This window comes from Falco biarmicus, chromosome 2, assembly GCF_023638135.1.
Source record: "Falco biarmicus isolate bFalBia1 chromosome 2, bFalBia1.pri, whole genome shotgun sequence".
Taxonomy (NCBI): domain Eukaryota; kingdom Metazoa; phylum Chordata; class Aves; order Falconiformes; family Falconidae; genus Falco; species Falco biarmicus.
This window is the reverse complement of record NC_079289.1, coordinates 79,501,608-79,515,856: the sequence shown is the minus strand read 5'-3', so window position 1 is coordinate 79,515,856 and position 14,249 is coordinate 79,501,608. Positions and strand designations below refer to the sequence as shown.

The 14,249-nt window shown below is 41.0% G+C and overlaps 1 protein-coding gene across 2 annotated transcripts in view; it reads left to right on the top strand.

Moving 5' to 3' along the window:
- C2CD2 (C2 calcium dependent domain containing 2) overlaps positions 1-13,271 on the top strand; it is a 38,294-nt gene extending 25,023 nt beyond the window's left edge. Inside the window, exons 9-15 of one of the 2 annotated variants that reach the window (XM_056329968.1) lie at positions 1,507-1,646; positions 1,916-2,087; positions 2,855-2,968; positions 5,523-5,650; positions 6,789-7,101; positions 8,847-8,883; positions 12,380-12,510. In XM_056329968.1, coding sequence (XP_056185943.1) covers positions 1,507-1,646; positions 1,916-2,087; positions 2,855-2,968; positions 5,523-5,650; positions 6,789-7,101; positions 8,847-8,872 — 893 coding nt within the window. In that variant the 3' untranslated portion in view covers positions 8,873-8,883; positions 12,380-12,510. Of the gene's footprint in view, positions 1-1,506; positions 1,647-1,915; positions 2,088-2,854; positions 2,969-5,522; positions 5,651-6,788; positions 7,102-8,846; positions 8,884-12,379 lie in introns of both variants that reach the window. The other variant, XM_056329967.1, reaches the window with a different exon arrangement.
- The last annotated feature ends 978 nt before the right edge of the window (positions 13,272-14,249 follow it).

Below are 14,249 nucleotides of genomic sequence, written 5' to 3'. Positions count from 1 at the left end.
ACCAGAGAGCACGTTGAGGTGTTTTCATGAGCTTTGTAAACTTGCTGCAAGTACTTCATTACTTGGGCTGTATTGAAGTGATGACACATCATAAATTGTTCTCATATATGCTGCATGTTATTTTGCTGATTTTTTTTTTTTTGCTGGAGCTAGAAATAGTAACTGTATTTCACCTCTTCGATCCATTTGCTTTTTCCTTCTTATGTCAGATTTCAGGTTCTTGACACTCAGCTATTTCTCTGTGGTTTAGTACTATCAGGTATGTTCAGCTTAGTTCAGGAAAGAGTTACAAGGTATGGGCCAAAGCTTTTCATACCCAGTGATTAAAAAATATGTGCTTTTACTCATGGTGTCTTGTGATAGTGGACGAAGGCTGGGCCAGTAATTTATTAGGCAATAATATTTTATCTAAGCCTTGGCTAGTAAGTAATATAGCCAAGTGGACTGTGTTTGATTTTTTTTTTTTGTTTGGTTTACTGTATTTATTTTTATGTTTAATAATTTTTATATACAAAGTTGTGCAATACCTTGCATACGATCTGCGATTATTGGAGGGATTGGGAAGTCAAATGTAAGCAAATGTTTAAAAAATTTTTCTGATATGGATGCTGGGTTTTGATTTTTAACAAAAAAATGGGATCTATATATAGTCAGCAAATGTATATTGTTTCTTGCACAATGTTTAGTCTTGCCTGTACCTAAGCATCTTCAGTAATGGGTCTTTCAAACAATACCAGTAATGTTCCACATCCTATTGAGAGTGTAACTACCAGCCTGGTTTCCTGAAGAAAAAGGTCCCAACTGATTGTATGGAGAATTGTCTTACTCCCCCTCCCCCCATAACATCTTAGCTGTTCTTTTCCCAAAAATGTAAATAGAAAACGCAAAAGTAGCATCATATTTATGAGGAGAGAGCCAAGTAGTGTGAATATAGTATAGATCTCTACTTGTCTTTTGAATTTTGCAGAAAACTGGGATTTCATCTCTGAAATTGTGCAGCACTTCGGCTAATGGTTTGTTGCAGTCTAGTACTAATAAAGTAGGGGGAAGAGCAAGAGAATGGCTGAACTTGCATTAAAGTTCAAATTAAGAGAGGCTATTCTTAATGATGCACCAGTTTACCAGGAATCCAGAGCATTTTCTGAAATGAAAGATGCAGGTAACCGGTTACAGAGATTGTTCAAGGATCTAATAGTAATATTTCTAAATGTTTTCTTTTCCTTTAAACATTCTGTGTATACAGGGAAAAATAATGGCCAGAAATAGTGGCAAATAAATAATATTTCATGTCTCCATTCTTTCCTGTTGTGCAGTATTAGGCCAGGCTGAGGAATAGTCATAAAATGGAAAGAAAGCTGTGAAAACTCCCACGTTTCTGCCCCATGGTATAGGACCCATTCTTGCTATTAGCTGCCTGTGTTCTTCCACCTCCTTTCCCATCTTCTCACCCTTAAACATACTGACAGCATGGATATACGCTGATTTTGTAAATTTTATTTCTTCAAGGTCCTTTATCCACAAAGGTGACTGTACCTCTAGACTTGTTCAGGAAACAACCTTCTGGCCAGCAAAGCTTTGCACTGAACAGCAGGGCCGGTGAGAGCAGCCCAGAGCCAGGGCCCCGGCTGGGATCCATTAGTGCAGAGGTACTACTGCGTTTGGATGGTTTTACAGTGGATCTTGTGCTTTGGGAAGTACCTGCAAATGCTCGTCTTCTGCTTCGGACTGTCGCTCACAGCACAGTGTAATTTGTGGGCGAGTTAGAGCAGCATATTCAGATTGCACGGTGTTTGTGTCTATCAAAAGAATTAGTTGTTTGGCTCTTGAACATTAGCAAAAATGTTAAAGGAGTACTAGCTAGAAATATTAGTGTCCTTGCTTGACTGTTCTAAGGCAACATTTTTTGTCTTCCTAGTTCTCTTTTATAGAACCCCATGAATTAAAGACGTGGCAAGTCTCTTCTCCAGTGCTGGCCACTAAGATAGAAAAGGATCGCACTGTGATGCCCTGTGGGACTGTTGTCACTACTGTAACTGCTGTGAAAACCAAACCTCGTTTAGAAGGGAGATCGTCTCCACTGAGCACAGGTGAGGAAGTCCACTTCTTCCTGTGTTCTCTTGGGGTTATCTGTGGGGACCAGGAGAAGTTGCAGGGGTGGGATGTAAGGAAAGGCATTGTTGTCCAGACTTCTCTGATATGTTGGAGGGGGGACATTATTTGTATTCTTCAGAATCAGAGTTTTTAATTTTCAAGAAACCTTGTCCTTACAAGAGGAGTGGTTAATGTTCCTTTTAATATACACTGTAAAGCCTCACAGCAAAGTGATAATGCAGAAGAACTTGGTTTTGGTGGATGGTTTTCCGCATGACAAAAGTATCAGGCTCTTGGAGTGTTTACTGCTGGCAGACCATCCTGTGCCTTCTAACTGTGATCTGTACTATAATCTCTAATGAAGATCGATATCATGTTGTGACGAAGTAGTTTTTTTCAGTAGGTCTTTCAGGAGTAGCTTGTCCGATTCTTCTTGGGATAAACACGAAAGCAAAACCTGTAAACAGTCTTTCTGTGAAGTCTCACAAAGAGCTACATTCTTTAAAGCTATTAAAGCAGATCTTTTACTTAAGTGGGTGTTGTCTGGCATCTTACAGTAGAATGTTTAAAACCAATACATTCACACTTCACAGGTCTTTTGGAATCAGGTTACCATAAAGCATGCACTGAGAATTTGTATTAAACAACTTTCTCAAATGCTTATGATTTGAGCAGGTTTTAACATTATAGGTATAATAAATTCTTACTGATTTCATAATAAATGTCTTGAATAGTTTAAATAATAAAAAACCTTGGTCCTCAGATTCTCCTGCGAAAACTCCAGTTAAAGTAAAGGTGATTGAAAAGGATTTCTCTATTCAAGCTATCCATTCTCATGGTGCTCCAGTCAGCAAAACTTTATCGTCTTCAGATACAGGTAATAGAAATGTTCAAAGCTGCTAATGTGATGTGTGATAAAGAATATGTGTGTCTCTGCTGCACATGGGATTAACGTAATCTTGTTAAAATAACAGCAAACCCATATGGCTACTGCCTTGCAACAGGCACTGAGATGTTTATGTTAGCAAGTACTGTGGTTAGGGATATAGCAGTCTTGCAGTAGAAGTCTGTTTTTAATTAGTGATTTTAATTACTAATTTTGAATAAATAACAGTGAGCTGTGGTTTGGAGGGGGGAGGTGACTGCAGAAAAGCCAGGCTGTCTTTTCTTTTGAATGACAGATTCCTCCTTTATAAAGGCGTGAGGGACACTGCCCAAAATTAAAACCCTGTGACACTCTAATTCTAAGGCCATTGTGAAGTCCCCTCTGTCTGAAAAGAAGGCATGAGGCTGGACCGATGTAAGGAAGACTGCATTCTCTTCCTAGCCCTGCCACTGGGTGTTTTTGTGCTAATGCAAATAGACAACCTTGCTGTGCCTGTTGGTCCACCTTCCTAAGTCACCTGGCATACTGCTGAAGAGCCGCCAAAGCGTCAGGTGGCATTGATAGTAACTTTAATTATAAATTCACTTTGACTATACTAAATCTGATTTTGACTCCAGGGTATTTCACCTTTTCAAGCTGCAGCTTCTGAATCTTCAGCATATTTTTCAGTCCTGTGTGTGGTTACCATTTGATCTTTCTGTAGCTCTGTAGGCAACAGTAATGACAGATGTGACCCAGTCTAGCTGCAAACAGCACGTGGTGTGGGTTTCAGTTCCCTTTGTGCAGATTTGAGTGGAAATGCGACAATCTGGAGATGATCTAGACTGCTCCTGGTGCAGTCAGAAGGCTTGCTGAGAGGTAGAAATGCATTGGCCAAAAGGCAGAAATCTGTGGAAGAGCACAAATCAGTAACTATGAATAGCTGTAATAGCACTTGAATCTTTCCCTACTTCTAGACTAAGAGGTACTCGGTATCATGAAGCAGCATGGTATTACTAAGCCAGTTTGGGAAATGTTAAAGTAGTGCTAGACTTCTAAATTGAGTCTCATAACTGTTTATGATACTAAAGATACAAAACTCTTACTGGAAAACTCATCCAAAGACAACTTCGAGCACATTGATATGAACAGTGGATTTATGGGAGTGCAGGGGAATTTCTGTGAAATGTTTATACAACATAGCAGGAAGAATTACTCATTAGAACAGGTTTAAGCCAAATGAAAAAATACAAAGGAGCATTGGGTATGACAGTAACTGAAGTAATGGTTATTACAGGCATCATGCCAAAATAGCAACAAGCACTATGGAAAAGATGCTGTGGCTGTGCCATAGTTCTAAGTGATGACAACAGTAAGAACTAGCAAATGCCAGTGATGCTGTCCTGGATGCTCTCAGCTGTTCCTGGTGGCTTTGCAGTGGAAGTAGAGGTTTTTAATGAGTGTGCAGACGTGTGTGGGTATGCATAACCCTTGTGCACACATACTTCTAAGTTCCAAAAGTATCCAAGATACTTGGTGCAGCATAATTATTCAGGCCTCATCTTTTATCGCATTAATGTCACGGTAACAGAAGACACTGCTCTGTTTAATGAACATTGGTTCCATTGCTGCCTCTGTTCTTTTGTTGTTAAAAGCCCACCTCAGACAGCATGGGGATTTTTGTCACGTTAACTTTCTTAGCTTTGTTTGTTCCTAAGATTGACGAGTTTGATTAGTGTGTATTTGCTGTGCCCAAAGTACTTGCATAGTAGATGCCAGAAGTGGCCATGCTTAAAAATAAATTGTGTTTGTCACTAAAGAGCATTTAGTATAATCAACAGTTTTGTATATACTACAAACAATTTTGTATTCCTGTGCAATGTTTGGAGGGGAGAATGGGGTGCACTTTACAGGCTTTGGAGACAGCTGATAAAGAGCAGAGTGACTGCTACTTTGCCTTCCCCATCCTGTCATAGTGCCATAGCAAATCTGGAAATGCCAAGCAAGGATGTCTGGAAAAAAGAGCAAAATAGCTACCCGAAGAAGTAGTAGCACATACTGTGCAGTTTTGTACAGTGTTGAAACTGTGGCTCTTCATGATTGTGATACCTAGTGCTCTACCTATCCACCACTTCTGGGTTATATATATAGTTATATATATATATATATGTATAGTTATATATATAACTATATAGGGGTTTTTATATATACTACATAGTATATACAGTGTGTGTGTTTATATACATATATATACCCACACCACAGTGTAGTGGTGACTATAAAATAATTGGAAATAGTCGTATGTTTTGTCTAGGCTTCCAAAACCTGCTGTGTGCTCAGAGCAAGGCTTTGTAAGTGCAACTTAGGTACCTCTTCTCAAAGAATGGGTAACAGAGGGGAAAGACAAGACCCAATAGCTGGGAAGTGAGTTGGAAGATGTTTTGTATTGCCTGGTGTTTGTACCATTTTTGCCATTTTCTTTGAATTTTAAGTCAAGAACAAACTCTGCCTTTTCTGTTTTATCCCATTTTTCTTTTCTCCCTCTGAAATAATGCTTTCTTTTCAGAACTGCTGGTCCTGAATGGCACCGATCCTGTTGCAGAAGCAGCCATTCGGCAGTTAAGTGAGTCTGCAAAGCAGAAGCTGAAGTCTCCTAGAAAGAAAAGCACCATTATCATATCAGGGGTGTCCAAGGTAGAGCAGAAAACAACACTTTGTACTAATGCTTAGTACTGTAAAGTCTTTACTCCTCTAAATGCAACTTGAAATTAATGTGTCCCATTCAGCAGTCTCTGCAGATCTAGGTCTGTGTGCCTGTTTGTTTCAATAACTGTTTCAAGTTAAGCCAAATCAGGATGGATTTGTTGGGGAGGGTGTTCATTTCTGATTGTTAGATTTGACAGCCTGACTGAAAATGCATGGTATCCTTGGATGGGAATGAGATAATTAGGGATTTGGGAAAAATCATTAAGTTGAGAACAGAAGATAATTAGTCCTTCTCTGCGTTTCACCCATGAAAGGAAGATGCACGGAAAAAGTATGATATTTTTTTTTCCTATTTTTTTTCAAAGTTGTTAAAACAAAACCTCTGAAAAATCTTCTACTCATCTGGGCTCGGTTCCAGAGGGAGGGCAGACAGAAGACACTTTCTCACATGGTGTATAGCATTCCTCCAGACTTTCTTCATCCACAGCCTCAGTGTCCCATCTGCTGCTTGGTGCCTACCTGTAGTCCTTGTCCATCAGCAGCCTGCAGGGAATTTGCTGTCAAGGCTTGCTGTTATGCACGGGACCCTTAAAGAGCTTTGGGTGAAAGCCAAGTCAGTGGGAATGGCTCCCCTCATCATCACTGTGCTGTGATGAGGCAGGGGGAAATGAGAATCGGCTGCCACAGTGCCAGATGTAGCCTCATGGGAGATGGAGGCACTGGGGCTACATGGATTTGTGTTTAGCTGATATGGATGACACTAAGTCCTTTTACAAGATGAAATGCTTTGATGTTTATTTTCTTAAAAGGACCAAAAGATTGTTTATGCATCCTGATACTTCATTACAGCAGCACATGTAGGAAAGAGTTATTTGCAGAGGGGCTGGGGATAGGTGAGAGGCACACGCTTAATGGTTTTCCAGTCATTTGGCTTTAACAATGTGATTAAAATTTGGCTGTATGCTTCTAGCCTTTATTAGAACTAAGGAAGCACCAAGTGGCATTCTGATAGCCCTGAGCAATACAAGTAAAAGTGTAAAGAAGAGAAAAGAACTTTTGCAGGGAGACTTGATTTCTTCCAGCAGAGCGGCTTGTGTCAGTGTTGTCTCTTATTTTCGCTGGGCAGACCTCTTTATCTCAGGACAGTGAAGCTGCGCTGATGATGGACTATGCTGCAGCCATGGACAGCTCCTGCAAAGAAGTAGATCCCTCCACTGTGGACGAAGCTGTTGCAAAAGTCACTTCTGATGAAAAGCTGTCAGTAGGTGCTTCAGAAGTAGTACCCGATACTGAGCCACAGCAAAGTGCCCATAAGGCTTGGGGATTGGAGAATGGCAGCCAACAGTGGGACACCAACACGCTTTTAGACCAGACCTGTGAAGAAATATCTGGGAGCTCATTAAGTGTTTCAGAAACTGGGAGCATGAAAAAATCTAAAGGTATGTGAATCCTACCCCTGCTTCAGAGAACAACTTCTTTCTCTATGTAATTGGCAGTATCATGCAACACTGTAGTAGCTCATCCTTTCTTACTGACTTTTGTCCTTAAACGCCTTGTGATTGTGGTGTTTATTGAAGCTGTCCTACTAGCAGCCAGAAAGAGTGCAGTCCTCTGGCTCTCTGAGCCAGGTCAGGCTCTCTTACATTTCCCTCCATCAGGAAATAGAAGGGCTCATCCTTCGAAGTTGAAGGGCAGCTCACTTAAGCTCAACTCCATTATCTGGGAGAGAAGTAGCTAGCCATATCGTCAATTCTTTGATGAAAACTGTGTTCTTGTAAACAAGGACTTGTGCTATATCAGCAGCTCCATTATTAACGCAAAAAGGGCAGGGGTCCACAGTTGCTTTCTGATACTTTCCCTCTCCTTCACATCTCTGAGCACAAGGCTGGCTCGCCCTCACTAAAGCGTGTGCTCAGGAAGCACCACAGCTAAATCTTAACTACCTTGTGAACAGTTTCACCCTTTTCTCTGATTTAATTCATACATAGTTTTCTAAAGAAAATGGTAGCTGCAGTTTGAAAATGTCTTGGGATTCTTTGTGTTTCCTTTTTAAATCCATAAATCTCTGAGCCTGTATGACTGGTTTGTGGCTTAGTGGTAAACACAGTCTGACACAAGAGCCAATGCGGTGGGCTGTGCCCTGAACAGGTAGCACACCAGTCTCATGGGTTGCACATTGAAGTTGCAAAAATTGTGTTTCTTGCCCATATCCATCCCTCTTTTGCTTTATTATTTTTGATTGTTTCCTTACCTGGAGTTACTGTAAAATGGCTTACTACAAAATGTCAAAATATTATTAGATTATTGTAACCCACACACACATAAGGCATACACTGGAGATCTTTACCAAGGCTCTCCCTTAGAGCATCAAGGTTTTCTGGCCTCCTCACAGCTGTATAGCTCTACCTGATAAATTGGGATGGTACAGCAGCAATCATTTTTACATAGATGGTCAGGCATTGGAAAGTTCTGGGTGTGTTTGGGGTGGGTGTAGGGGTTATTTGTGAAAGAATTTGTCTCAATTGGAGCCTAGAAAAGTTTAGGAAGTTGTATGAGATATTGCAAAACCTATGGACTCTTCTTTAACATGTTATTCTAAAACAAGCAAATGGAAGTTTGTACATGAGCTGTTGTCTAGTTTTGTTTTTCCCTGTGCAGTGTGTTGCAAAGAGATCAGGCTTCTAAAGAGCCTGTTTACAGAGTGTAGTATTGGACTGCTAAAAAGCTCAAAGTATCTCTAATATTTGAAAGAGCTGTCTCATCTTGAAAAAATATTTTAAAAAGCTGACTCAAATCCCTTTCTTCATCTGTGGATATATCTCTGTGGAAGTCTTGAATCTCTGCTTTATCACAGCTGAGTAGATTTTGTGGAGTGAGATAGAGAAACATTTCAACCCCCTGCCTTCAGTTAGCTTTCAATAGCTCAAGGTTTCTGTTTTGTCAAATGCTTTCCCTTTAAAAAACGAAAACCACAAAACCAAACACAACAACAACAAAAACCCTAGAAAACTCAAACAAAGCAAACAAAACCCCTTCTGCTTTAAAAAGCCTTGTGTGTGTATTAATGTCTTAAATTTAGCGCTGTCTGGGTTTTGGTTTTGGGGTTTTTTTTTACTTTTGCATATTTTTGATTTTTACCTTTCTGACTTCCTCTTTCTTAACCATTCCCTTTCATAAACTTAAGAGGACTACTGTGCCAACCAGAATTAATTACCTACACAGTAAGTTATTTTTGTCTTTTTTTAAAAGCTTTACAATGGTACACTCATTGTAAAAACTGAAGCAAAACATAGTTTGGCACCTGTTTTCTTCTTCCTCCATCCATTTCTTTCCTCCCTCCAAAATTACCTTCCTGTGCTCAGGTGTCTTAGCAGACTAGTCTGCTGTAACAAATCATTTCTGATGGTCATGCTGTCCAGGTGGGCCACACAGAATGGACAGAAAGGAAGGCTTGGAGGGGTGCTCTACATTCTTGATCTCTCTGTTATGCCCATTCCTGTAGTGTCTGTTTATCAATCAAAATCTGCTCATGCAAATCATGTGTGACCCCATAACTGGATGTGCATATGCAGAAAGCTTATTTTAAAACCTGCTGCTTACAGTTTTCTAGATCTCTTTTCTAACCTCACTTGTAGAGCTGCCAGGACCTCAGCAGGTATTTACAAAACCACCTGGATAAAAACTGGTTTGGAAGTTGGGAAGGAATGGAAAGAAGCGATGTCTATTCATATCCTTGTAGATGTAGAAGGAAATCTTACTTCATTAACAAAAACGAGATTCAGAAGTGATCCTAGCCCCACAAGCATTTTCAGAACACCGTAAACTGGTGCAGAGGAGCCTATGAAGACCTGTCAGTCTGTATGGCACTCTTGGCGTGCTCTCTGCTTGTCTCCTGGTGTTAGGGGCAGAGTTGGCATATGGATCCTGTTGAACTCGAGAAGTAAGCATGCAAATAGCACGAGCATTGCCAAGCTTGTGATTTGCCCTACCCTGCTGCCTTAGCAGGGGTGCATGCCTCCACAACAGCTGGAGCCACTGTCAGGCAGCAAGTACCAAACTGGTTAGCAACTGATGGGTGGCAGTGGGGATGTGGCAAGCTTCCAGATAGCAATGACCTCAGTGCCTCCAGAAACACAGGGAGCTTTCATGCTGGGGGGCTGCTGCTTGTGCTGAGCCTTTGCTGCTCTCAGGGAAGCGCTGCCTGCAGTTTTTCAGCTGCAGTGAGTTGTCCCAGGCCACCGGCACAATTTTTGCAGCGTTCTTGGTTTGGTTCTATTTCCTAGTATGGGAATTCGGTCTGAATGGATAGGACTAAACAGCTGCTTATGGATAAACCCTTCTGTCCTACTCCTCCTGTTGGCATAGCTTCAGCTGCAGCTGCCAAGACTGCTGGGCAGAACAGCTGACTGCTAAAACAAAAGCCGCACATCAGCGAGGCCTCATCAGTCCCCCCCAGCCTTTGCATATTAACAACTGTCAGTGTCATGGGGCTGAACACTGTTTCTTTTATGCTGTCAACAACAGCTTGAAGTGGTACTGCTTTGCCAAAAAGATCAATCAGAGGGTGATGGGAGAGCAGTCAAGATTCAGATCCATGAGTTACAGTTGCTTTCAGCTGACTTCTCACAGGGCACAATGGAGTGGAAGCAGAAGAATCTCAGCAGCAGCAAGACAAAACATGCTAGAATATGCTTCCAGGTGCTGAGTGGTTAGTTCTTAAAACACAAAATAATAAACCCAAGCACGTGTTTGTAACTGCTCTGTTCTGAACAAAAGCATCTGGCTGTGTGCAACAGAACTGCCATGGACATACCTGTTCTGCAGCTGTCACTGTGCAAAATAACATGTAGCCGGGGTCAAGTCCTTGGAGGACAAATACATAATTCCGGCTATTGCACAGTATCGCATGAAATAATTGGTTTCTGTGTTGCTTTTTGTATCCATTTGCAATGGGAAGAAAAGCAGAATCAAGACCATACAGTGACAGGAATTAATAGCTGAACTGAGAAATTTGAATCGGGAAACCTCTTAGTGGTACAGGAACGAGGTGTGGAAGCTTTGCCAGGAAGATGACTGTCTTCACATACTAGTCTGACTGCCAGAAGGCTCCTGTGTTGGCTTGCTACCTGGGTCCTCCTCTGTTCAAATTGGCTCGTGCCACTTGGACAACACTGCTACCCAAGTCTGCACAGAACTGTTGCTGTTTTAACATGGGGCTGATGTACTGACACGAGGCTGAGTCTTGCCAGTAGCTCAGAGCGGTGTCCCTGCCAGCTGCAGCCAAGCTGCCTTACACATCAGGCTCACATGTGCTCATGGAAAGGGAAGGTGGAATTTGGCAGAACGGTGGCTGCAAAAACAACCCAAGCTTGCTGAGAGAGGAGTATTGGTAGCTATTGTTGGCAACATGAGTCCCGAGTCCCTGTTGAGATGACATCTGCAGTTGCCTTGGCTGCATAACAGGTTTGTCATGGGATCAAGGGAAGGAATGCGATAAAATAAAACAATTTACTGCAGAAGGGATTTGAGCAAATTTCTGAACCTGTTGGAAGCAGATGTAACATTATTTTTAATCTACTTCAAGTGAATTGCTATTCCTAACAGGATTTTAAAATAGCAAATGCTTTGTGATTGTTAGCTCTAGGTGGTGCTGCTGAATTCATACAGAATACATGCTGTCTGGCTCGTATGGGCCTACTGCACACAGGTTGGCTGCCAGGTACTGTTCTCTGGCACCAAGAGCCTCCTTCATCTCGAATTAAAATGCCACCTTCATGTTGTGCATCACAGGCTAATCTTTCCTTTTTAGCTCCTTTGATCACTGAAACAACAGAGAGTAACATGGCTTTCTCTAGTTTAATCTTTTTATGTACTTTTGTTGTATTGGAAAGATTGGATATGCCTGTTTGACATGTGAGAACCCAGCGTACAACCCACACCAAATGCTGTGCATGTGTATGTGTGACCACTAACATAGGAACATTTGGAACTAATGAAGTGTAAGGAAGGAGACTTCCACAAGATGTGTGGATTGACTTTAGAACCTTAAATCAGAGGATTAATATTCAGTTGCTCATAGGCATGTTTCACGGTAGGTTTCCCTCCTTTTCAACAGTATAATTTCTGAAAGAACTGAAGGAAAATTCCTTTTTTCTTTAGTGCTTCTGTAGAAATGTATGTGAGCTCTTCTCTCCTGAACATTCTGCCAACAGTACATGTGCATGTATATGCATATAACTAGAACTACCGGAGTCTTTCATGATTCAGTTTGCATGTTACTTGCATGGAATTAGGAAAAGCAGAGAAATACATACTTCCATGGAGTCTGAATTTCTCAGTGGTGTTCAGTAGGGAGAGAGCTGGATCAACAGCAGGGCAAAGAGGATTCAGTAGCATGTAGTGTGTAAGTATGTGTATGTGTGTCTCTGGCTGAAAGCACGACAATCGCTCGCATTTGCCAGTATCTGGAATCACTTATTCCAAGGTGGAACTCATACTATTATGGCCCCTAGGTTATGGACCATCAATGTTCTTGCTTTAGACTCACCACACTCTTAGGTTTCTAACATTGTTTGAATAGCACAATGTTTAAACTAGAAATGCTAAGACCAAGGCTTTCTTCAGTCACGCTACAGTTTACAATTGAAGCTGAGCTTCAAGGGGAAAGCAGCCTGTTCTGTCTAAAGTGCCCTGCACCTCTGCTGTTTGCTTCTGCAGGTGGGATTTTGAAAAAAAGTGCAAAGCTCTTTTTCCGCCGGCGACATCATCAGAAGGATCCAGGAATGAGTCAATCGCACAACGATCTTGTCTACCTGCAGCAGCCACTGTCAGAGGAAACACGCAAGAAGGGAGGCACTCTTTCACGTATTCTGAACAGAAAGCTCCTTTCCAAAAACAAAAGCAAGAACAAACTGAATGGTGCTTCAGCAGAACCATACATATAAGACTGAACACTCTCTGATGGGATACTTGCACATCAGTTGACCGTTTGTTTACAGAGCAGTACTAGAGAATACAGATAAGACTGATTAATTGCATAAAGTGATGTTCACTAGTACAGTGGTCCAAGAATAAACAGAAAGCTTGTCTTTTTTGTTTATTTTTTCTAGAACACTTTTTCTCTCTGATTATAAAGTTGCTCCTCTAAATACAAGCAGTGCTAATTGTATTGTGACAGCTTTTGAAGGACCATGTGGTTTATTGTAGAAGATGAGAGAGGATGAGAAATGGTACATGTGGGAAGGACCTGCATGTAAGCACCTAGTTTACATTAATGTGGAGCTAAGAACTGAAACATCATACCTGCTATATGACTGAACCACTGTAAAGAGAGAAGATACCACTGTGCTTCCTTACTGAGCCTGGAATAGTAGCAACACAAGCCTCAACTTGTTTTTCTAGTCAGGCTGAAAGGGAAAAAGAGAGGCCCAGATCCAGTTTGTATTGTGGTTTGGAAACTGGTAAGTTTTCAGAAGCAGAACTAAAATGCTGATTAAGATAGCCTACTGTAATAACTCTAGCCTGCTGTAATAACTGCTCAGTCCATGTAGGTGGAGAGATGCCTTTGATATTAGCCATAAATCAATAAATTATGCAAATACTTATACTAGCATATTGTTTCATGTTCTGTGCATAAGTTATGCCTGAAAAAAACAGAACTTTCTCTAACGTCTACTTGAATCTACTCGCAAACAAAACATTTACAAATTCTTATATGTAGCTTTTCTTCCCTGTGTGAGAAGCTGCGTTGCTAATGCAAAAACCTGTCTTAGGGGCTCTAATTCCTTCTCCCAAGTACTTGTTAGACAAGTATATTAACCATCATACCAAATGCAAAGCTAGGAGCAATAAGTGATGAATAGAGCATATTTAACCCTATAATGCTTTTCACTGGACAGCTTGATTTACTTGCCAAACACTTACTGAGATCTTGGAAAACACAATTGTGAAAAGAGCTTTTTTAAAAAATACTTCCCTCAGTCGTCTTTCAGTTTCTGGATCTACCAGTGTTGTCATGTGGCGAGTGGTTGGTTGGGTGAGTTTTTTAACTTTTTTTCCTCATTAAATATTGCAGCTGGCTCCTTTAAATTAAAAGAAAAAACTGGTGGCTTAAGTAAAGGCATAGTTCTTGTTTTGGCTGTTAAGAAGAGTAAAATGTCAGTATTTCACAGGTACCATCTTTCATGCATACCTGTACTTTTCCATCATCTACATTCCTCCTGAGGACAAAGCACCAAGCCTGTTCTCTTTAGCCAAGAAAAACATCCATTCCATCTGAATTACTGACATGAATGGATGATATGTTTGTACCTGCTTTGCCAGCAGTGTTCCTCCCCACTGCCTCTCCCGCCCCCTGGCCTTTTCTCCCCTTAAGACATCCAACACTTTAGCAGATATTTGGGCTTTCAACTTAAACCATTCTTGCGAATAGAAAGTCACTGAAGAACAGAAACACATTTCAAAACTTATGATGGACTCTAGATTCCTTGGTAAATGCTTTTACAAAGAATATAAAAGTAGAGAGGTGTTGGTTTCTTTTTTACCAAGAAAATAGTAGAAGAGATGAACTGACAAAATCTTGCAACTA